Source organism: Capricornis sumatraensis, chromosome 17, assembly GCF_032405125.1.
Source record: "Capricornis sumatraensis isolate serow.1 chromosome 17, serow.2, whole genome shotgun sequence".
Taxonomy (NCBI): domain Eukaryota; kingdom Metazoa; phylum Chordata; class Mammalia; order Artiodactyla; family Bovidae; genus Capricornis; species Capricornis sumatraensis.
Window position 1 is genome coordinate 60,342,666 of NC_091085.1, and position 23,252 is coordinate 60,365,917.

A 23,252-nucleotide genomic window follows, 5' to 3' on the forward strand; every position below is an offset into this window, starting at 1 on the left:
AAATTATTGACACTCACATGCTTTTCTTGGGGGATTTCTTCTGGGGAAACCCAAACAAAGACAGTATTATTTCCCATTTCTGAAATTCAAAGACGCTTGCTCCTTGGAAGAAAAGCTATGACAAACCTAGACAGTGTATTAAAAATCAGAGATGTCACTTTGCCAACAAAGGTCCGTCTAGTCAAAGCTATGGTTTTTCCAATAGTCATGTTCAGATGTGAGAGTTGGACCATAAAGAAGGCTGAGCACTGAAGAACTGATGCTTTCGAATTTTGGTGCTGGTTAAGACTCTTGAGAGTCCCTTGAGACCAAACCACTCACTCCTAAAGGAAACCAACCCTGAATATTCATTGGAAGGACTGATGCTGAAGCTCCAATACTTTGGCCTCCTGATGTGAAGAGCTGACTCACTGGAAAACATTCTGATGCTGGGAAAGACTGAGGGCAAGAGGAAAAGGGGGTGTCAGAGGATGAGATGGTTGGATGGCATCACTGACGCAATGGACATGAGTTTGAGCAAATTCCAGGAGATAGTAAAGGACAAGAAAGCCTGGTGTGCTGCAGTCCACAGGGTCTCAAAGGACTGGACACGACTTAGCGACTGAACAACAACTTCCCATTTTACAGATGAGCAAACTGAGGTTCAGAGATGTGCTGCCCATCCAGCTCCCCATCCTTGCCCTTTTTTAAGCCATTGAAGGTATAGTCAGCTAAACAGTGTTCCCCCCTGCTCAAATTCTAATCCACCCAGAACCTCAGAATATGACTTGATTTGGAAACAGGGTCTTTGTAAATATAATTAGTGAAGATGAGGAGATAATGGGTTAGGGTGGACCCTAAACCCACAGACTGTGTCCCTATAAGAAGACCAGGAGAGAGATATAGGGCCGCAGGGCAGATGGCCATATAACGACAGACTAGAGTGAAACAGCCTTAAGCCAAGGGAATGCCGAGGATGGCCAGCCACTACCAGCAGCTGGGAGAGGCAAGGAAGGCTCCTCCTCTAGTCTTTAGAGTGAGTGTAGTCCTGCCAACCATGATTCCAACCTTGATTTCAGATTTCTGGCCTCCACAACTATGAGAAAATACACTTCTATTGTTCTAAGCCACCCAGCTTGTGGTGCCTTGTTACGACAGCCCCAGGAAATGAATACAGAAAGGGATGGGAGACAGGGTGATGCCAGGCCCTCAGGGGGCCTGAGCACTCAACCGCACACCACAGGTTTGTCCGAGCACCAGGAAATCTGGTTGCACGTCAAGAACTTCTGCCCCCTTTCTGGGGGCACGTGAGTGGGCATGACTGACATGAGCAGCCTCTGCCCTCCAGGGAAGCGGCCCCGGCCCAAGGCAGCAGGTAGGCACAGGCTCAGGGCCTGAAAGAACCTTTGTTTGGACACTCAAGTGGGCAGTCCAGCAACTGGACTCCCAGCCAAGTGCCTGCCAGGAAATAAACTCTTGACACGTGGGCCAAATGCCCAAGCCACACTTGGCTGCCTCCCCTCAGGGCAGGAAACCCGGGGCCAGGGCAGGGGGAAACAAAACCCCCTGGGGGAGCGTGGCTTCGGCTCACTGACGGCTTCAGCTCACCTCCCTTGTCCCATGCAAACGGAGCAGCTGACCCTCTCGACCGTGCCACTGGGTGCCAGGCGCTGGGCACAGCCACGTGCAGTGTTAATGCACTCAACTGTCACTACAACCCAGTGAGGCAGGGTCTGGTGTCACCCTCATTTTACAGTGAGGGAGACTGAGGCACCCAGAGGCAACCTGCCCATCTGACAGCCAGTAGGTCTCGAAGGCAGGATTCAAACCCAGGAAGTCTGTGGTCTCTCTCTTTCCTCCCTACCTTCCTCTTTTTTGCTCCCCATCCTACCCCCTACCACCTCTATTTTTGTAACTGAGATACAATTCACATACCATACAATTCACCCTTTTCAAGGATGCAAGTCAGTGTGTTTTCAGTATATTCACCAAGTGGCGCATCCATCATCTCTATCTAATTCCAGAACATTCTCACCACTCCAAAAAACAAAAAATCCTGTGGCCCTTAGCAGTCACTCCCTATTTGCCTCCCCACCACCCCCTGGCAACCACTAATCTGTTTTCTGTCTCTATAGTCTTTGCCTATTCTGGACATTTCATATGAATGCGAGCATACAATGAGTGACCTTTTGCCTCTGGGCGCTTTCACTCAGCACCATGTTTCCAGGCTTCATCCATGTTATAGCATGTGTCAGTACTTCAGTCCTTTTTGTGGCCAAATAATATTCCATTGTATGGATGGACCACAGTGGGCTCTTTCTTAATTACTACGTTATAAGGCCTCTTTAGCAACCATTTAGTAGATATTTGTTGGATGGCTGTAAGGCAGACAGAACTCCTATTTCCCATAATAAATGGTCATTCTCTACCCTATACCTTATCACACCAAACGCTGGAGATGCAAGAGAAACCCTGGATCCTTCTCTCATGGCCCACCTCCCTCACCCCTGCACACATACCAACACACCCCATCACCTGTAGTGAAGGAAAAATCGACACGCCACAGCACCCAGGAGCAGGATGATGGTCAGGTAGAGCTTGAACTTCTCATACTCATCCTTGTAGGCAAATCTGCAGCGACAGACACCCCCAGGAAAGGTCACATCACTATAACCCATCACCCCACTGGATCCCTGACCTGTTAGATCAAACTAAGGGAGAGATTTCGAAATAATGGTAATGATCGATAGGGAAAGAGGGTCAGTGTGCAAAGCTTCCTTTGTCCCTGGACTTCTGGGTTTAACGTTTTGAGCCCATGATGGGCAAGGAGCTGAGACAGGGTCTCCTCCTCAACCACCTACAGTAGTGGAAAAGCCACAGCTCCATTTTCCCTGGAAATGGGATACATTTGGGGTGGCCAGGACTGCCTACGCCCCAGGAGGAATGTGTGTGATAAGGCATGGAATGCGACAGGGGGCCATTTCTCACGGGAAACTGGCAGTCCAGTCCACATCATGTACTAACTCTGTGAAAGGAAGGAAGGAAACCTCCCCCAGGTGGTCTACATACTAAGGAAGAGACCATCGGAAAGACCAAAAGCCAGAGTCCCAGCTGTGAACATTTTTTTTTTTTAATGCAAAAACTAGCTTGGTCCCATCTCTCTTGAGCTGAAAGAGCAAAATGCCCAGATTCCATAAAGTCAGGTGGAGGGGTGCCTGGGATACTCACTTGGCCTGGTTGCTGAGAAGGGTCACATTCACATTACCGAGAACCAGATTCAAGTAGAGCCTGAAAGGAAAGACCTGTGAGGGCTACCGAGCCAACAACCCCAGGAGTGGGCCCCAACCAAAAAGATTCAAACTTAATAAGCATGGCAAGGGCTTCCCAGGTGGCCCAGTGGTGAAGAACCCGCTGCCAATACAGGAAACATGGGCTCAATCCCTGAGTCAGGAAGATCCCCTGGAAGAGGAAATGGCCACCCACTCCAGTATTCTTGCCTGGGAAATCCCATGGACAGAGGAGCCTGGTGGCTACAGAGTACGCACGCACAATAAGCATGGCACTGAGCACCAGATATTAGAAAACGAGATGCTAAGCTCAACAGTAAAGTTCTCACATCATATGAGAATGAAAATGATTAACTAGAGAACATGGCAACTGTCAGGACCATCATGATTAACCCATTTCTCCCCATTTTAGCTGGCTTACAGACCATGTTTCCCAGCCTCCCTTGCAGCTAAATATTTTTTAAAATAAAAAATAAAGTATACAACTTAGTGGTGATTATTTTGTACTGTACAGAAATATCAAATTGCTATGTCTACCTCAATCTAAAAAATAAATAATAAGGTGAGCTCATAAAACATGTTTACATTAAAAACAAATTATACAATTTAATGGTTTCAAGTATATTTACAACGTTGTACAAACATCAGTGTCACCTAATCCCAGAACATGAAATTTCAACACCCCAAGAAGAAAGTCCTTACCCACTAGCAGTCACTCCTTCAGCCCCTGGCAACCACTAATCTACCTTCTGTTTCTGTGGATTTGTCTATTCTTGACATTTCGTGTAAGCAGGCTCATGTGATACGTGGCCTTTTATGTCTGGCTTCCTTGTTGTGAACGTTCAGCACTCATTTTCACTGAGTGTATATACACCCAGGAGTGGAATTTCTGGGTCGTATGGTATGTATGTGTTTGGCTTCACTAGCAAATGGCAAACATTTTTGTAAAAAGGGATCTGCTTGCCCTCCACAGCCTGACCCTTTCCTGCTTGTTGAGAATGCGATGGTGTGACCCAGCTTTGGCCATGCAGATGAGAACAACTCCTAAAGAAGTGGTGAGTAGTAAGTAAGCTGCAAGGACCAAGCACCTAGGTGACCCCAGGAGCCCAACATTCTTGGCCCACTCACCTCTGAACTGTTATGTGTGAGAGACAAAAGCCTCGCATGTTTGAGCCGCTGTGCCATGATGCTTCTGTTACAACAGCCTGTACTCTAACATGATATGTGCATGCATGCTCAGTTACGTCCAACTCTTTGCAACTCCGTGGACTGTAGCCCCCCAAGACTTCTCTGCCAATGGGATTTCCCAGGCAAGAATGCTGGAGTAGGGAGCCATTTCCTTTTCCAGGGGATCCTTCTAACCCAGTGTCTCCTGTTGGTCCTGCACTGGCAGGATTCTTTACCACTCACTGAGCAGGTGGATTCTTTACCACTGAGCCACCTGGGAAGCCCCTAAAATGCTAATTAATAAAGGTGAAAATAAAGGGTTAGGAGATCTTAGGGGAAGACAAGTTAATTCCACAGACAGAGAGAGGGGTTTAGAAAGACTTCACTGAGGTAGTAACATGTGAACTGGGCTTTGAAGGATGCATAGACGTTTGAGAAGAGAAAAGGGAACAGAAAAGCCCTCTTCCAGCTATGGGTAAAATCAAGGTAGATTTCCAGTCTTGTGCATCAAGAGCAGAGGTGTCAGAAAACTATCTATTTTTCTCACCTAGCATATAGTCCCTACCTCCTGGAAGGGCAGTATAATTTCCCTTCAGAGAATCACTCTTCCCCCTAGGCTCTAGGGTAAGGCACATGACCCAGGTTCCCCCAGTCAAAGTGGTGCAACCTCCTGATTGGGTCAGTCATGATCATGGAACACAATCTAGGCCAATGAGAATCAATAAGAGGACCTTTCCCAGAACTCCTACAGAACAAAGAGGCTTTCTGTACCGGATTTGCTAAGCAGGTAGGATGCAAACCCAGAGCTGCTGGGGCCAGCCTGTGGAGGAAGCCTGCCTGCGAATAAAATTCACACACTGCAAAACAGAGTAAAAATAAATAAATAAATAGGAATACAGTTTACCAGTATCCAGTCCTACCTAGAGCTGCACCTGGACTTTTTAGTTACATGTGTCAATAAATGTCCTGTAATTAATTAAGCAACTTTGAGTTGGGTTTTCTGTCATTTGTATTCCAAGGATTCCTAACTAATGTAAGCTGGACAGAGGACTAGGGAGACTGGAGCTGGGAGACTGAATCTGACTTTAAAAGAAGGTCATGCTGTTTCATTCTGCAGAAAGTTATCACCACCCAAAGCATGGAATTTTTAACCAAACACGGCCAAAAAGGAGAAGACAAGAGGAAGGCCTCTGGTAGAAGGCTCTGACTCAGGGCTGGGTCAAACCAGGAAGAAAGTCAGGGTGCTTCCTGGGACATGCATTTAGCCACCCACATCAAGTCATGATACAATGCTATAAGGATCCCTCTTTACGAGGTGGCAGAGATGTCACTTGAGGAAGAGGATGGGACTTCTCTGAAGAAGGAAAACGGAAAGAACACAAGCACCAGAGTCAGAATGTCCAGTGTTCACATCCTGGTTCAACCTAACCCAGTCTGAGCCCGCTGGGCAAGATGCTTCCTAAAGCCACTTCTCTGAATCTTTAGAACAGGGATTCCTGGATCTCACTCACCGGGCTGTAGAGGTGAGTGCACCTCTGAGCATGCACGAAATGACTGACGTCAAGAGAGCCCCCCTGCACAATGCCAGGCATACAGGGGCCCTCAATGGATGTTTGTTCTCTTGAATGAGAACATGTTTCCTCTCGACCTCAGGTGACATCGGGCAGATGGCAGAGGCTGGGAACCAGATCCTTTGTCTGGTTCCTTGAAAAAGCCCTTCCAGGAATGTCACTGCCACACGGAGGGGCTGAGGTCCCCTCCTGGGTTCATGGAGGGTCATGTAAGGAAGCTTCCTTCTCTTTCCTGCCCTGGTTTCCTCCTCAACCCCAGCAGGGAGGCCAGAGGCACGCAGACCGGGTGCTCCAGGCCTGGGCATCTGTACAGTGTTGGGGGTGTGAGGGCAGGTCCCCAGCTCCTACCCATTCTTCTTGGGCAAGTAGGCCTCCATGTCAAAGAAGACGTTCTGCCGCTCCTTGATGTTGGCACCCATCTGCTGAACGAGCTCTGCCTCCTCCCGACTGGCATGGCGCTTGTACCTGAGGTCAGAGGTGTGGGGGTGAGACAAGCGTTACACAGACTGGATAAAGAAACCAGAAGCTCTAGGCGCTGCCCCGCATCTTTCCATCTCAATGCTTCTGGCAACCTCAGCTCTCCAGCTGTACTCTCTGGGTTTGATGCTGGCTCCCTGCCAGCCTTGGGAAACATCTTTTAACCTCTCTGCTTTTTTTTCCATACCTCAAAAATAGGGATAACATCAGACCTACCTTGTAAATGATATCATTGTGAGGACACAGTGAGCAAATGCAGTATAAAACATTTAGAACACTTGACACATAGTACGAGCTCCAGGGATATTGGCTGGCAATACCACCCTCCACGCTATTCTATAGGAATAACCTGAAGGCTATGAAGAGTGCAGACAGGAAAAGAGTTTTGAAAGTATTAGCAGTCAACCAACCAAGGCCTGACTGTTGTTCTTTGGTGAGATTTAATTTCAAAACTAGAAAAACAAGTCATAGATACTCAGAAGAATACCAGGGGTCCTGGGGAACCTAACTCACGAGTCAACCTTCCAACCCAATGGTTCTCAACTGGGGAAACTTGGGATGCGAGTTCTCCCAAACCATGAAGGCACTGTCTGGGAACATTCTGGGCTCTCAAGACACGAGTAGAGAGTTCTACTTGCACCTAGTGGGTAGAGGCCAGGGATGCTGCTCAACATCCTACAGTGAGCAGGACTGCCCCCTGGAACAAAAAAGAATCAACAGTGCCAGGAATGAAAAACCCTAGACAGATGAAAGACTGGAGTCCTACCATCAGTGAGATATGTTTTTCCAAGAGTGGTGATGTCATTATGTGGAACCATCCACACTCTTCACATGACTAAAGGGCCTCCATATCCAAAATGGCCAGTCAAGGTTAGGGGTATAATCAGTAACCATCTCCCAAATTTTCCATTGGGAAGGGAAGAATCACCCAGGAATCATAAACTGGAATGGAGGCCCAACTAAGCGGCCAGGGACAAGGCACTCAGAGCCTGTTTTCCTGTCTCCCTAGGGGGTCACAGCATCACTGGACTCCCTCACTTGCAGGGAATGACAGCACTTTCCAAACCATAAAGACATGGGACTAGGAAGTGAACAGGTGATCCTGGCCTTAGGAAATGAACTAGGTCGTAAGCTCAAGTATATCCCCACCAGGCATGCCGGACCTCTCACCCCCTACACCAGAGACCTGGTGGGGTGAACTCCCTTTGCCTGAGAGAAGGATACTTGCTATTTGCCTGCCTGACAGGACTTCTCATAACAACGTTCCTGTGGGAACTATGACTCATCTTCTTCCCCCTCCCAAGTAGTTCAAGTAGAGCCGTCCCATCCCCCAGGTCCATAAACTGAGCACAGGACCAAGTCTCATATAAGTGTTACCACTCAGTCGTGTCAGACTCTTTGCAACCCCATGGGCTTGCCTGCCAGGCTCAGATGTCCATGAAATTCTCCAGGCAAGAATATTGGAATGGGTTGCCATTTCCTCTTCCAGGAGATTTTCCCAACCCAGGTTTCCTGAACTGCAGGAAGATTCTTTACCTCTGAGTCACCAGGGAAGACCCCAAGTCTTATATAAACCGCATCTCAATGACTGGGTCACAGATGGTCACATGACCAGTTCCAGCCAATGAGACTCACACCCAGCACTTGTTTGTGCTGAAAGACGAGTTCTCATTCTGCTCAGGTGGCCAAGCCAGTAGGAAGAAAGGCTAAGAAGATAACAGCCTGGCACTGCTGGTGGCTATCTCAGTGACCATCTCACCCAGAAAGTGAAGCCAGTCTAGGCAGAATTGAGAGGAAAAAAACCAAATTCCTAAAAACACCCTTTGACCCCCTGGATCCAGTGATGCTTGACGCCACTTCTGTTTTTTTCCATTAAAATTTCCATTCTCGGCTCAAGCCAGTTTTGAGTTGAGATTCTGTCCCTAAAAGCCAGGGGAGCCTCTGAGCTGCAGCCCGCCTACCTCTGGAGTGTGAGTTTCAGGTCCTTCAGTCGCGTCTTCTGCTTGTTGATGGAGCTGCTGCACGAAGTCTGGAGTGCATTCAGTTCCTCCAGCTTCTGCTTGTAGATCCTGTGAGTTTCCTGAGGGATAGAAGAGCCCAGGCAGGGTGTTCAGGAGAACATAGAGGGGTTATTTTTCAGTCTGCTTGTGTCAGCGTATATTATTGTTCAGTCGCTAAGTCGTGTCCGACTTGACTTTTTTCGACCCCATGAACTGTAGCACGCCAGGCTTCCCTGTCCTTTACGACCTCCCAGGGTTTGCTCAAATCCATTCAGTGATGCTACCATCTCATCCTCTGCTGCCCCCTTCTCCTTTTGCCTTCAATGCTTCCCAGGATCAAGGTCTTTTCCAGTGAGTCAGCTCTTTGTGACTACAGAATCCAGTTGGACAGTTAAGATGATACAAGTACACCTATGAAAGATCTAACTTATAAAGCTGGGGCTGGATTTGGGGAAGGCAGCACTAGTGTAATAAGGAACTGCTGTCTTTTCCTGTGCAGGTTCTGTCTTTTCTGATGGGAACAGAAACCAAATACGCCTCTGAGGGGCCAGCCACCTCTTGCCAATTCTTGGTCCAGGTGGTTTGAGTAGAGCTAACAGTGCTCATACCAAGCGTGGTCATGTGACCCAGGCCTGGCTAATCAGTATTCTCCAATCCCCCCAGCAACTGATTGGTTCATAGGTGGATACATGGCTCAAACTGAGCCAATGAGAGTCAGCTCTGGGACTTCACCTACAAGTATTGATTTAGAGATGCCCTCTTTCTCCTGGGTTTGTTAATCTGGTAGAAGGCACACCTGGGGCTGTTGAGTGTGGAGAGTCTGCCTAAGAATGAAGCTGGGAACTTCCCTGGGAGTCCATTGGCTAAGACTTCACGCTCCCAATGCAGGGGGCCAGGGTTCGATCCCTAGTGAGGAAACTAGATCCCACATGCTGCAACTGCCACAACTAAAGATCCCCATGTCACAATGAAGACTGAAGATCCCATGTGCCACAACTAAGACCTGATGCAGCCAAATAAATAATTTTTTAAAAAGAAGAATGAAGCCAAACAGGAAAACAGAATTGGGACACAGTAAGAGACAGCATTCTTATAGTGTCATTTCAGCGCTTGAATCTAACCAAGTCTGAATGCAACACTGATACTCTTAGTTATATGAATTAATAAATTTCTTTCTGGTCAGTCCAGTTTGAGTTGGATTTCTGATCTTGGCAATGAAGACAGTTCTTGGTAAGACAATTAAGAAAAAGACATACCTCCTCCCTTTAAGTCAACCCTCCTTATCCCAGGCACAGCCACTCCAATACACTCAATATCTTACTCCTGGAAATAACCATTCCGGACCACAAGGCCAGAGGAAATACAAGACAGTGCTCCCCACGGCAGGGAGAATGTAACAGAGGATCTTCTCAACATTACTGCCACAGCATACCTCCCCTTGGGTACTGCCCTATGCAGGGAAACAACCAGTCTCCTCCAGAGTCCTGATAATCTAAGACAAATACCAACGATCTGGAGAGAACAATATGAGGGCATGGGGACCATACAATTAGAAACAATAATCCAATGGCCATATTTAAGGTGGCTATCTGCTAGGGTGGCAGAGAACTGTATTAGCAGAGAGGAAAAAGGGGTGGGCAGTGAGGCCCATAGCCTAAACCCTCATGTCCACCAAGCAGGTTCCTAGATATGAAAGTTAAGCCCGAAAATATGAAAAAAATGAAGGCAGTGAAGTGAATAGATAACACTTACGGGCAACATGGAAGAATGCTCTGAGCATATCTCCTTTGGCCCTCAGTTGAGAGGGCTCGGTCCCCTGGATTTATACAGTTTCCTCATTCTCTCCTTCCTGAGCCCCCAGAGAGGAAAACCGTGTCTCATTTTTTTTAATTTAGCTTTTAATTTTTAAATAATCTCACATTTCTGAAAGAATTCTAAGAGTGCAAAGAACTCCCCTACACCTTTCGCCCAGATTCACCAACTATTAGCATTATGATATATTTGCTTTCTTCCCATGTGTGTGTTTGTGTGTGTGTGTGTTCTGTATCTGTATCAGGCATCAGTAAACCCACTGGCCAAATCTGGCCACCTGATTTTGTACAGGCAGTAAGCTAGAAATGATTTTTGTCTCGTTGCAAAAGATCAAAAGAAGAATATTTCGTGACATGTAAAACGTATACGAAATTGAAGCTCTGGAATCCATGAATAAACATCCATTTCACTGGAGCACAGCCACGCCCATTCATTTACATATCGTCTGCAGCACCACAACGGAGCAAGAGTAGCTGTGACAGAGACCACATGGCCTGCAAAGTCCAGAATCCTCACTACTTTACCTTTTTGTCAAGAGTCTGACCATTTCTGTTCTAAATCATTTAGGAGTTACTTGTAGACAATAGGCTTCTTTACTCCTAAATACTTCAATGCGTATTTCCTAAGGACATGACATTCTCTTCTACATCTGACTATCAAATACAGAAAACGTTATTTTGATACAATACACTACTGTGGCCTCAAATACCATCCAAATTCAAGTTTGGATGTGAAGGCTTTCTTTTTGTAATTATTATTATTATTTATCTATGGCTGTGTGGGGCCTTGTAGCTGCATGCAGGCTTTTTCTAGTTGCTACAAGCAGGAGCTCCTCTCTAGTTGCAGTGTTTGTGTCTCTCACTGCGGTGGCTTCTCTTGTGGTGGAGCCTGGGTTCTAAAGCACGGGCTCAATAGTTATGGCATGCGGGCTTAGATGCTCCTCGGCATGTGGGATCTTCCCCTGCACTGGCAGGCGGATTCTTAACCACTGGCCCACCAGGGAAGTCCTGCGAACTATCTCTGGATGGCAATTTCTCCCCAGACCTGGGCCCAATTCCGTCTTATGCCTTGTACTGTTGTTCATATCTCTTTGGGCTCCTTTAGCCTAGACCAGCTCCTCAACTTCTGTCTTGGGAACATCAGCGTTTCTAAAGTGTCCAGTTGTTTAGGAGAATGTCCCTCTGCCTTGGTTTGTCCGATATTTCCTCATGATTGAACTCTGAATATGCATCTGAGACAGACATGCCACTCAAGTGACAGTGGGTCCTCAGTGTCTCCCATGAGAAGGGACGTGGAGTCTGTGATGTTAACTCTGACTGCTTAGGAGAGATGGTGCCCATCTGTCTTCTCCACTGTACAGTGACCAGCTTCCTACCTGTAATGAATGAATAATCTGTACAGAAAGAGGCTTCAGCGCCAAAACAGTCCTCAATGGTCAACCAGTGTCTGCAGGTAAGAAAGGCAACTCTCCAGAACCAGACGTGGAGGATGGGTGCAGAGAGATCCCCAACTACACAGCCTTTGAGAAAGTGAAGCCCTTGGATTTGGAGTCCCCAGCAACAAAAGGTAAAACACCACACCACCTCCTGGCACTCTTGGGTGTCGGGCCCCCGTACAGTGAGATAAGACCCAGACTGCAACATCAACAGACAGATGCTCACCAGGCCCACTTCAGTTTGAATTAATATTTAATTTCACAAGTAAACATAAGGACATTATCCTCATTAAAAATTAAAACACTACAGCTACAGCTAGAGTTGACTTTGAATAGACCCCTATCCTGTCTTCTCTCCCTTCTCCGGAAGTAACCACTGTTACGTTTCTTCTAGACTGTATTCTCTGTATCTATGTATTTCTATGTTCCACATAGACCTATTTCTATATATATATACGAAAAATGCTCACTGTTGCAAAAACTAATTGTCCCTAATACTTATTCTCCTTTGTTTCCTTTTTTTAAATAATGAGTTTGAGTATTTATTACATCTCAGTTTTTTGTTTTTTAGCCCCACACCATGCGGCACATGAGGCACGTAGGATCTTAGTTCCCCATTCAGGGATCAAACCTGTATCCCCTACATTGGGAGCAGAGAGTCAACCACTGGACCCCAAGACATAGCCAGCACATGGCTGTCCAGCTACAGACATTTCCCAGCCTCCTTTGCAGCTAAGTGTAGGAATACAACCAAGTGTTAGCCAATGGGTTGCAAGCAGAAGGGATGTAAGTTCTGAACTACACTTTTTTTTTTAACCACTATACCCGCTCTTTCTAGCTATTCAGTTTTCACATGTCAAGGCAACATTTTCTGCCAAGAGTACCTGAACCACATTTTTCTAAGTAACGGCTTGCCCTCCACTCTTTTTTTCCCTGGCCGGCATATGGCAACAATGGATCCAGTTACCTTGAAACCGGAAATGGAAGCTACATGGTACAAATGACAAAGCCCACAATGTCCTCCTCAGCCACACAAACCTGGATCTTGTTTTAAAACATGACCACCAGTCCTTTAGCACTCCTCACATAGACAAGTGGTATCTCTTTTCAGTCTCCTTAAATACAAGTAGGCTTGTGGCTGGTCTGACCAATAAAACATGTCAGAAGTACGCCCAAAAACAAACAGCCCAGTTAAAAAATGGACAGAAGATCTGAATAGACATTTTTCTAAAGAAGCCATACAGATGGCCAACAGGCACATGAAAAGACGCTCAACATCACTAATCATCAAGGAAACGCAAATTAAAACCACAGGGAGATATCACCTCACACCTGTCAGAATGGCTATCATTGAAAAGACCTCAAATAACAAATGCTGGCAAGGATATGGAGGAAAGGGAACCTTTGCACACTGTTGGTGGGAACGTAAATTGGTGCAGCCACTGTGGAAACAGTATGGAGGTTCCTCAAAAAAACTAAAAATAGACCTCCCATCTGATCCAGCACTTCCACTCCTGGGTCTGTATCAAAGGAAATGAAAACACTAATTCAAAAAGAGACATGCACCTCAATGTTCATAGCAGCATTATCTATAACAGCCAAGATACAGAAGTAACCTAAATGTCCATCAGCAGACGAATGGATAAAGAAGATGTGGTACACACACACACACACACACAGGAATACTATGCACCCATTAAAAAGAATGACATTTTTGCCATGGATGGACTTGGAGGGCATTATGTTTAATAATATGTCAGACAGAGAAAGAGAAATGCTATATGACATCACTTATATGTGGAATATAAAAAAATACAACAAACTAGTGAATATAACAAAAAAGAACCAGACTCACAGAGAACAAACTAGTAGTTACCGGTGGGGAGAGAAAAGGGGAGAGGGGCAATACAGGGGCAGGGGGATTGAGATACAAACTACTATGTATAAAAGAAACAAGCTGTAGGATACACTGTACGACACAGGGAATACAGCCAACATTTCATCATAAGTAAAGTATACCCTTTAAAAATTGTGAATCACCATATTATACACCTAAAACATGTCAACTTTATCTCAATTTTTTAAAGACGGCAGAACTGACACTATACCATTTCTAAGAAAAACTCACAGAGGGCCATTGGGTTTGCACCTTCTTTGCTGGAACACTAGCTTCTGGAACAAAAAGTTCCATGACTCTGAGGCCACCATGCTGCATGGAAACCCTAACCACATAGAGAAGCCACATGACGGCAGTCTGATCTGATCAACAGCCACAACTAAAATAAATCTTCTTGTCATTCAGTTCAGGCAGATATGAGGGTCAAGAAACCTCCAGATAATTCCAACTCCAACCATTTGCATCTTCCCAGGTAAGGCCTTTGACCTCGTGGAACACAGTCAAGCCATCCCCACCATGCCCTGCCTAAATTCCTGACTCCCAGAATCCATGAGCAAAATGGAATTACTGTTGCTTTATGCCAATGGATAACTGGAACACTCAGCACCCATCTGAACCACTATATGAGAAAGGAAGACGCTGTCTCATTGAAACCATTTTATTAGGGGATCTCTTTGCTACAGCAGTATAGCTTATACCCTAAAGCACATACTTTCAAATTTTTAAATATATTAACAGTATCAGAATATAGATACAATTTCACAACTTTCTTTTCTCACTCAATAATGTCTTATAGACCTACCCACATAAGAATACATAGATAGGGATTTCTCTGGTGGTCCAGTGGCTAAGACTCCACACCCTCAACACAGAGGGCCCAGGTTTAATCTGAGGTCAGGGAACTAGATCCCACATGCCACAACGATGATCAAAGATCCCGTGTGCCTCAACTAAGACTGGCAGAGCCAAATTAGTTAATTAAAAAGAAGAAAAAAAGACTATATAGATGTGCTTCATCTTTAGTCCTGTTCAGTCCTTCATACTATGAACATACAACAGTTTATTTAGCCATTTTCCTGTCACTGGATACTTACATTGTCTCCAGTCTCTGACAATAACCAACAATGCAACAATGATTAATATCCTTGCACTGTCTCCTTCGGCACACACAAGTGTCTCTGGGGAAGAGAAGCGGAATTTCTGGGTCATAGGCTACAGGCTTGTTTTTACTTTTAACCTGTCTTGGCAAACTGCCCACAGAGTGGCTGTGCCAATTTATGCTCCCACCCACAGCATATGACAGCTGCCCATGCTTCACCAACACTCAGCGCTATCCCCACTGACTTTCTTAAAGGCGCTTCCTCATGCCTCCATGGGCTTCCCAGGTGGTGTAATGGTAAAAGAACCCACCTGCCAATGCAGGTAGATGTAAGAGATGCAGCTTCGATCCCTGGGTCGGGAAGATCCCCTGAAGAAGGAAATGGCAACCCATTCCAGTATTCTTGCCTGGAGAATCCCATGGACAAAGGAGCCTGGCAGGCCACAGTCCATAGGGTTGCAAAGAGTCAGACACGGCTGAAGCTACTTGGCACACACGCGTGCAGTGCTCCATACTTCACCTAATGCTGAAGCTCCAATACTTTGGCCACCTGATGTGAAGAGACGTCTCTTTGGAAAAGTCCCTGATGCTGGGAAAGACTGAAGGCAGGAGGAGAAGGGGGCAACAGAAGATAAGATGATCAGATGGCATCACCGACTTAATGAATATGAGTTTGAGCAAACTCTGGGAGATAGTGAAGGACAGGGAAGCCTGGCGTGCTGCAGTCCATGGGGTTGCAAAGAATCAGACACGACTTAGCAACTAAACAACAATAATGCTCCACCGGTGGTATTTTCTGCTCACTCTTAAAACATCAGACTGAAGTCCATGGCCCTTCTCATAATTGTGTCCCCAGGCACATACAGTCATTCCTGACTCCTAACAGTTCTCTGTCTTTCTCTCTGCCATTGGCTAGGGCCACTTCCTAAGGGAGATCTGATACTGGAGACCACACCTCCTGTCCACCCTGTCCTCGGCTCCAGGCTCCAGATTTGTCAGCCTCAAGGACAATGTGAAGTGGAAACAAGGCCCTTAGTGTGACACGCTGTTTCCAGGGCATTCCTCACCCACGCCCAGCCTCTGCTGACTCCACCTTGTGCCAGTCACACAAGCAGCAGGAAAGATCATCAACTCATTTCTTGGATTCTGTCCTTTTTCCAGACAGTTGTCTCTCAGTCTTTTTTCAACTGTGGTAAAAATACATATAAAACTTACCATGTTAATCATTAAAATTTTTCCAATTGCAATAAAATACACATAAAACTTACCACCTTAACCATTTTATGTGCACAACACAGTGACATCAAATATGTTCACATTATTTGCCATCCATCTCCAGAACGTTTTCATCAGCTCAACTGAAACTCTGAACCCGTCACCCAAGAACTCAGTCTCCTGTTCCCCTCAGCCCCTGACAACCTCCACTCTATCTTCTTACTCATTCATTTTTGGCTGTGCTGGGTCTTCACTGTTTTGAACAGGCGACCAGGGGCTGCTCTCTGTCGCAGTGCTCAGGCTTCTCATTGCAATAGCCTCTCATTATGGAGCGCAGGTTCTAGGCAAGCGGGCTTCAGTAGTTGCAGCTCGTGGGCCCAACAGTTACAACTCCAGGGTTTAGCTGCTCTAAGGCATGTGGGATCTTCCCAGAACAGAGATCAAACCCATGTCTCCTGCACTGGCAAGTGGGTGCGTACCCACTGTGCCACCTGGGAAGTCCTCTACCACTCTTTCTACTTCTATGAATTTGACTCCTCTAAGTACCTCATATAAGTTGACTCATACAGTATTTATATTTTTGTGCCTGACATTTAAACACAGCATAACGTCTTCAAGGTCCATCCTCACTGCAGAACGTATCATAAGTTCCTTCCTCCTTAAGGCTGAACAATACCCCCACAGTATGTATATACCACATTTTATCCACCCATCTGTCAATGCACACCTGGGTTGCTTCCATCTTTTGGATATTGTGAATAATGTTACTATGAACATGGACGTATATGTATTTGTTTGAGTCCCTGCTTTTAATTCTTTGGGGTGTGTGTGTATGTGTGTGTGTGTGTGTGTGTGTGTGTGTGTGTGTGTGTACTCACAAGCAGAATTTCTGGATCATATGGTAATTAATCACACAGCTTAATTTTTTTTTTAAAGAACTGCCATATCATTTTCCAGAGAGGCAGAACCATTTCACGACAGCTGTCTCTTGATGGGACTGTCTTAGTGATGTTTCTGGGAGGGGGCAGGAGTGGGGAGGAACACAATTCCTGTCTTCCCTCAGAGACCCTGCCCTTCACTCCTGAGGATGTCTCCAGAAGACCCTCAACTGGACCTGTGCTTTGAGATGCTTTTTCCAGGAGTGAGCCACACGGAGGCAAGCCAATCCTGCCTTTCAACCAACCAGCCCCTATGGTCTTGAACACAACTAGTCGCCAGATGGAAGCCTTCTGTTGTTTTTGCCAGCTCGGCAGCTACTCCCTTTCTGGTTAATTCCCTGTAATTTCTTTGGAGATCCTCCCTCCCTGACACTGAGTCCATGAGATCTGGCTAGGGACAGAGTGGACCTTGCCCCAGGTTCCAGGGAAAAATGACCCAGGCCTGGCCAATCAGAACATCACCCTCCTGACCCAGCTGGTTGACTCAGTGACAAGCATTCAAAACCAGTCACACTCAGTTGTGGGACTTTTTATCAGAACTGTTGAAAAAAACAGGGGAAAAAAGAAACTTTTTTGCCACTTGTTTTGAAGGTAGCAGGATATGAGCCCAGAGCTAATGGGGCTGCTGTTAGCTGCCTGGGAATGAACTCAATTGAGAGGAAAACAGGATGGAGGGGTAAACCAAGCCCTGATGGTTTCATTTAAGCTCCTGGATCAGCTTATATCTGCAGGTGGTACACATTTGAGGTCCTAATTAGCATAAGTGAACAAATGCCATTTTATTCTGTTTGGCTTTGCCAATTTGGGTTGAGTATCTCCATTTAAGAGGCCAGTGCCAGGGACTTCCATGGTGGTCCAGTGACTAAGACTTTGCACTCCCAATGCAGGGGGGTCCAGGTTCGGTCCCCAGGCAGGGAACTAGACCCCATTTGCTGCAATTAAGAGTTCACATGCCACAACTAAAGACCCCGCATGCAGAAAGGAAGACAATATCCCACATGCCGCAACAAAGACCCAGTACAGTCAAATTAATTAGCTAATTTAAAAACGAGGCAGGGGTCAGAATCTAGATTAATATGCCAAAGAACAGAGCCTCCCTTCTGGGAAAAGTTAACCATACCAAGTAAGAAGAAAAGCCATAAATCTTGGACCCATTACCAGGCTCTTGCCCTGGGCACTGTCATCGTAAAGGTGCCAAAAACTTGGAGCCTGATGAATAAATCCTTCATCAAGCCAGTAACTAAACAGGCACTTTAAAATGCAGATCTTTGAACAACCATCAGTTCTGTTCAGTTCAGTTCAGTCGCTCAGTCATGTCCGACTCTGCGACCCCATGAATCGCAGCACGCCAAGCCTCCCTGTCCATCACCATCTCCCGGAGTTCACTCAGACTCACGTCCATCGAGTCCGTGATGCCTTCCAGCCATCTCATCCTGGGTCGTCCCCTTCTCCTCCTGCCCCCAATCCCTCCCAGCATCAGAGTCTTTTCCAATGAGTCAACTCTTTGCATGAGATTTCCAAAGTACTGGAGCTTCAGCTTTAGCATTACTCCTTCCAAAGAAATCCCAGGGCTGATCTCCTTCAGAATGGACTGGTTGGATCTCCTTGCAGTCCAAGGGACCCTCAAGAGTCTTCTCCAACACCACAGTTCAAAAGCATCAATTCTTTGGCGCTCAGCCTTCTTCACAGTCCAACTCTCACATCCATACATGACCACAGGAAAAACCATAGCCTTGACTAGACGGACCTTTGTTGGCAAAGTAATGTCTCTGCTTTTGAATATACTATCTAGGTTGGTCATAACTTTTCTTCCAAGGAGTAAGCATCTTTTAATTTCATGGCTGCAATCACCATCTGCAGTGATTTTGGAGCCCCAAAAAATAAAGTCTGACACTGTTTCTACTGTTTCCCCATCTATTTCCCATGAAGTGATGGGAACAGATGCCATGATCTTTGTTTTCTGAATGTTGAGCTTTAAGCCAATGTTTTCACTCTCCTCTTTCACTTTCATCAAGAGGCTTTTTAGCTCCTCTTCACTTTCTGCCCTAAGGGTGGTGTCATCTGCATATCTGAGGTGATTGATATTTCTCCCAGCAATCTTGATTCCAGCTTGTGTTTGTTTTTCTGCCAAAGCAAGAACCTAAACCATTATTTTTTAACAACTTTATTGGGGTATAACTTACATGTCATAAAATTCTCACTTTAAGTGTACAATTAAGTGATTTTTATACATTTATCAAGTTGTGCAACTATTACCATGTCCAGTTTCAGAACTTTCACCCAATAAGATCTCTAATGTTTATCCAAACTCACTCCCCACTCTTCCTTCCTCCCAGCTCCTGGCAACCACGAATCCACCTTCTGACTCTATAGCTTTGTCTTTTCTGGGTATTTCATATCAATGGAATCATATAACATGCAGTTTTGTGTCTGGTTCTTTCACACAGAATAGTGTTTTTGAGGTGTATTTCTGTTGTGGCATGTATCCACTTTTTTATTGCACCTCAGCATTTATACCATATTTTGTTTATTCATCTACCAGTTGTCGGACATTTAAGGTATTTCCAGTCTTTGGCTATTACGAATAAGGCTGCCATGCACATTCGTGCACAAGTCTTGGTAGTAGATATACATTTCAACTTCTCTTGGTCAGATACCTAGGAATGAAACTGCTGGGTCATATGGTACATGTATGTTTGCCAACTTTCAAAGAAAATGCCAAAATAACAACCCACTATTTTTATTTCTAAACTTGGCAGCAGTGTGACTCCCCTGGTGGTCTAGTGGCTAAGACTCTGCACTCCCAATGCAAGGGGCCCACGGTTCAATCCCTGCTCAGGGAATTAGATACCACATGCTACAACGGAAAGACCCTGCATGCTGCAAGGAAGACAGCGCAGCCAAATAAATAAATAAAAAGAAATACAATTTAAAGTAAATAAAATAAAATAAACTTGGCAGCAGTGGACTGAAGCAAAGGAGCACAGTCACCAAAACTGGGAGTCAGGTGTCTGCACACAGTGCAGGGAGTACCAGCTTATAAAACACATGACTGACTCCCACTTCAAGTTGCTACCTCCAAAAATAACCCAGAGTGCTGGGGGCACCGGAGCAGACAGGCAGCTGGGAAAGAAAGGACTCTGTTCTGCTGCTCAGAGCAAGTCCCAACCCCCAGCTGTCCAACTCAAGACCAAGCAAAGGAAAGAAAGACCCACTTGATAAAATACCTAAAGATAGAGCTTTAGGGTAGGGGGCGGGGAAGGACAGTTCCAAGGTAAACACTGCCAGGAAACAATCAAATGCTGACTATATAAATGTAATAAAAATCCCCAAGAGAAAGTACAAGCATTGTACACTGCTCAGTTCTTCAGTAAATGAAATTTGCATGGTCGTAATCACATAAATGACTGAGTCTTTTTGTTTGTTTGTTTGTTTTGGCCACACCTCTTGGTATGTGGGATCTTAGTTCCCCAACCAGATGTTGAACCCGGGCCCCTGCAGTGGAAGCGCTGAGTCTTAACCACTGGACCATCAGGGAAGTCCCATTGAGCCTATTTTTATGAATAAGCCTTTTGGTACTGTTAGGTGACTTTTTGGTCTCCTGCTCATTTGACTATGAAATATTTCAGGCATATTGAAAAAGACAGAAAATCCTATAATTAATAGAAAATAAACAACAGTAATGCCCACATTTCTCACCCTCAGTTTAAGAACTAATAGTACACAAATTGTTGAAAGCCCCTACATATTCTTTCTACATAGCATTCCCATCCTTTGCCCCCAACGAGAGGAAGCCCTAGGCTGGTTATTTCCACCCCCAAGCCCACCCCAGATCAATCTTGTCTTCCTCTGGGCCCTGAGAGGTTGGCCCTGAGAGGTTGGCTTTTTTAAGGACTGCATCTCCTGGACTCCCTTGCCCTGCCTCCTACTTAGCCAATGGGATGCAAGGACAGAAGACTGGGTGCAGGAGGAGAAGCAGACTGGGGCATTGGTTCCCCTGCCTGCTCCTCACTTTACCAGGCTTTTGATGCTACAGCTCCAGTCCTGCAGCTCTCCTTACCCTGCAACAGGCTCCGGTGACTGCCCCTTCCCTCTGTCCCTTAAGTATTAGGATGGTCCCAACTCCAGGGGCCTCGTTGTGTCCAACTCTTGATGACCCCATGGACTGTAGCCCGCCAGGCTCCTCTGTCCATGCAATTCTCCAGGCCAGAATACTGGAGTGGGAAGCCATTTCCTTTTCTAGGGGATCTTTCTGACTCAGGGATTGAACCTGCGTCTCTCGCATTGCAGGCAGATTCTTTACTATCTGAGCCACCAGGGAAACCCCTTTAAACCGCCACACCTCTGTAAATAGCCCCATCCTTAAACTCTTTTCAGTGAGTTCCATCCAGAAGAGTCATTTGCTGCTTGCTAGGGCCCTGCCCAAATCTCCATTCTACTGAATCTGACCCATATCACTCCCTTGCAAAAGTCTGTATTTGTACTATATAGACACATATCAGTAAGCAGAACATAAGCGTTGTTTTGAAAGCTTTAAACTATATTACACATGTCATACTATATATACCCGCTTAGCAACTTTTCACTCAATGTTGCTTTTCTCTTTAAAACATTTACCCATGTTGATACATATGGTTCTAGTTTATTCATTCTGAGCTTCATACCACACTCTACAGACAGACGTTCAAAGGAATTATCCATCCTGATGGACAGTTAGGTTTCCAGATTTTAGTTGTTACAGAATGCTTATACACATTTCCTATTTGACTTTTTAACTATGTGGCTACGTATCACTTATAAAAATAAAGGATAGATCAGAGACAGAGAGAGACAGACACTAACATTGGCCCTGTTAGCTGGGATGCCCATAGCTCCTTTCCCACATATCTGATTGCCATTCCTTTTATCCCATGTACAGGAGACACAAACACAATCCTTCAGTTTCCATTGAAGGATCTGGAGATCCGCCACCTCTCCTGTCCTCTGAGGCCACAAACTCTGCCCCAGTGGGAAGATGAGGTTAATGACTCCAGGTCCCAGCACGGCTGTGACCCATCTGGAGATGCCCTCTTAACATAACTTGACTGAGTCACAACACCTGAATCAATATTTATTGCAGGAATTGATGGCAATGAGACTGCCCTGGCGGTCCAGTGGTTAAGACTCTGTACTGCCACTACGGAGGGAATGGGTTTAATACCTGGTTGGGGAACTAAGCTCCCATACAGCATGGCAAGGAGCACTGCAAGCTGGTGGACAGCCCAGAAGACTGCCAGACTCATGGCCACCACAAAAACATGGTGGCTGATAGTTGGGGCTGGTGCTAAGTTTTCAAGAGATTGCATTTATATAGTTCTGTTTCTAAGGAACTGACTTCAAACACAGATTTCTGAATGCTGAATATACTGAACTAAGACTCACCGCCAGTGGAAACACTACAAAGATGACAAGTTGACTTCACCTAAACTGTATCAGTTCTATACTGGGAAAGATTCTGAGTCATGTGCCAGGATCAATTAGTAATGTCTGTTATAGGAACAGTAAGTGAAGGTATAGGCAAGCATGTCAGGCATTTGAAAGGCAGGTAACATAAAACTTAAGTGATTAGGCTTGAGACTCAGACTGACTTCTTAGTTTTCTCAGTTGTGAAAGAGCTAGGGCATGAGATATAGGTAACAGCTATTTTTAAAATCAGCTTTATAGGTATAATTTACATACCAATTCACCAATTTTCAGGTGTACAATTTAATGAATTTTGGCAAATATATACAGTTGTGTAACCACCACCACAATGAGGATATAAAACAAAGGTTCCCTAACTTTGTTGGTTTACCACACCCTTAGTGTCTCAATGAACTTTTCACAGGATCCTTAGGCCAAATAATTGGAAGAAAAAGTGAAAGTGAAGTCATTAAGTCGTGTCCAACTTTTTGTGACCCTATGGACTGTGTAGCCTGCTAGGCTCCTCTGCCCATGGGGATTCTCCAGGTAAGAATACTGAAGTGGGTTGCCATTTCCTTCTCCAGGGGATCTTCCCAACCTAGGGATCGAACCTGGGTCTCCTGCATTGCAGGCAGAATCTTTACCCTCTGAGCCACTAAGGAAGCCAAATAATTGAAAAGTATCTATGTCCTAACAACTCAGTAGTCTCTTAGAGAAAAAAAAAAAAAAAGAATATGCAGAAATTGAAAAGGGTATTTTTATTTCATTTTGAAGTAACCAAAAGTATTTATGGGTGTGAATGCCTGTCAGGCTCTGCACAAATTCTCAAACCTTAGAAATAGAGTAGACACTGTCACCCTCATTTCTTGTTCTAAATTGATTTTCACATAGTACTTGATTTTAATCAGCACCAAAAACCCAACTTCACTAAGA

At 45.5% G+C, this 23,252-nt stretch overlaps 1 protein-coding gene across 1 annotated transcript in view; it reads right to left on the minus strand.

The window, feature by feature from the left end:
• TMEM120B (transmembrane protein 120B) overlaps positions 1-23,252 on the minus strand; it is a 43,829-nt gene that overhangs the window by 16,038 nt on the left and 4,539 nt on the right. The window contains exons 2-5 of the mRNA XM_068990293.1: positions 8,443-8,561; positions 6,353-6,469; positions 3,208-3,267; positions 2,515-2,610 (exon numbers count right to left, since the gene is read on the minus strand). Of these exons, the coding sequence (XP_068846394.1) occupies positions 2,515-2,610; positions 3,208-3,267; positions 6,353-6,469; positions 8,443-8,561 (392 nt within the window). The remainder of the gene's footprint in view (positions 1-2,514; positions 2,611-3,207; positions 3,268-6,352; positions 6,470-8,442; positions 8,562-23,252) is intronic.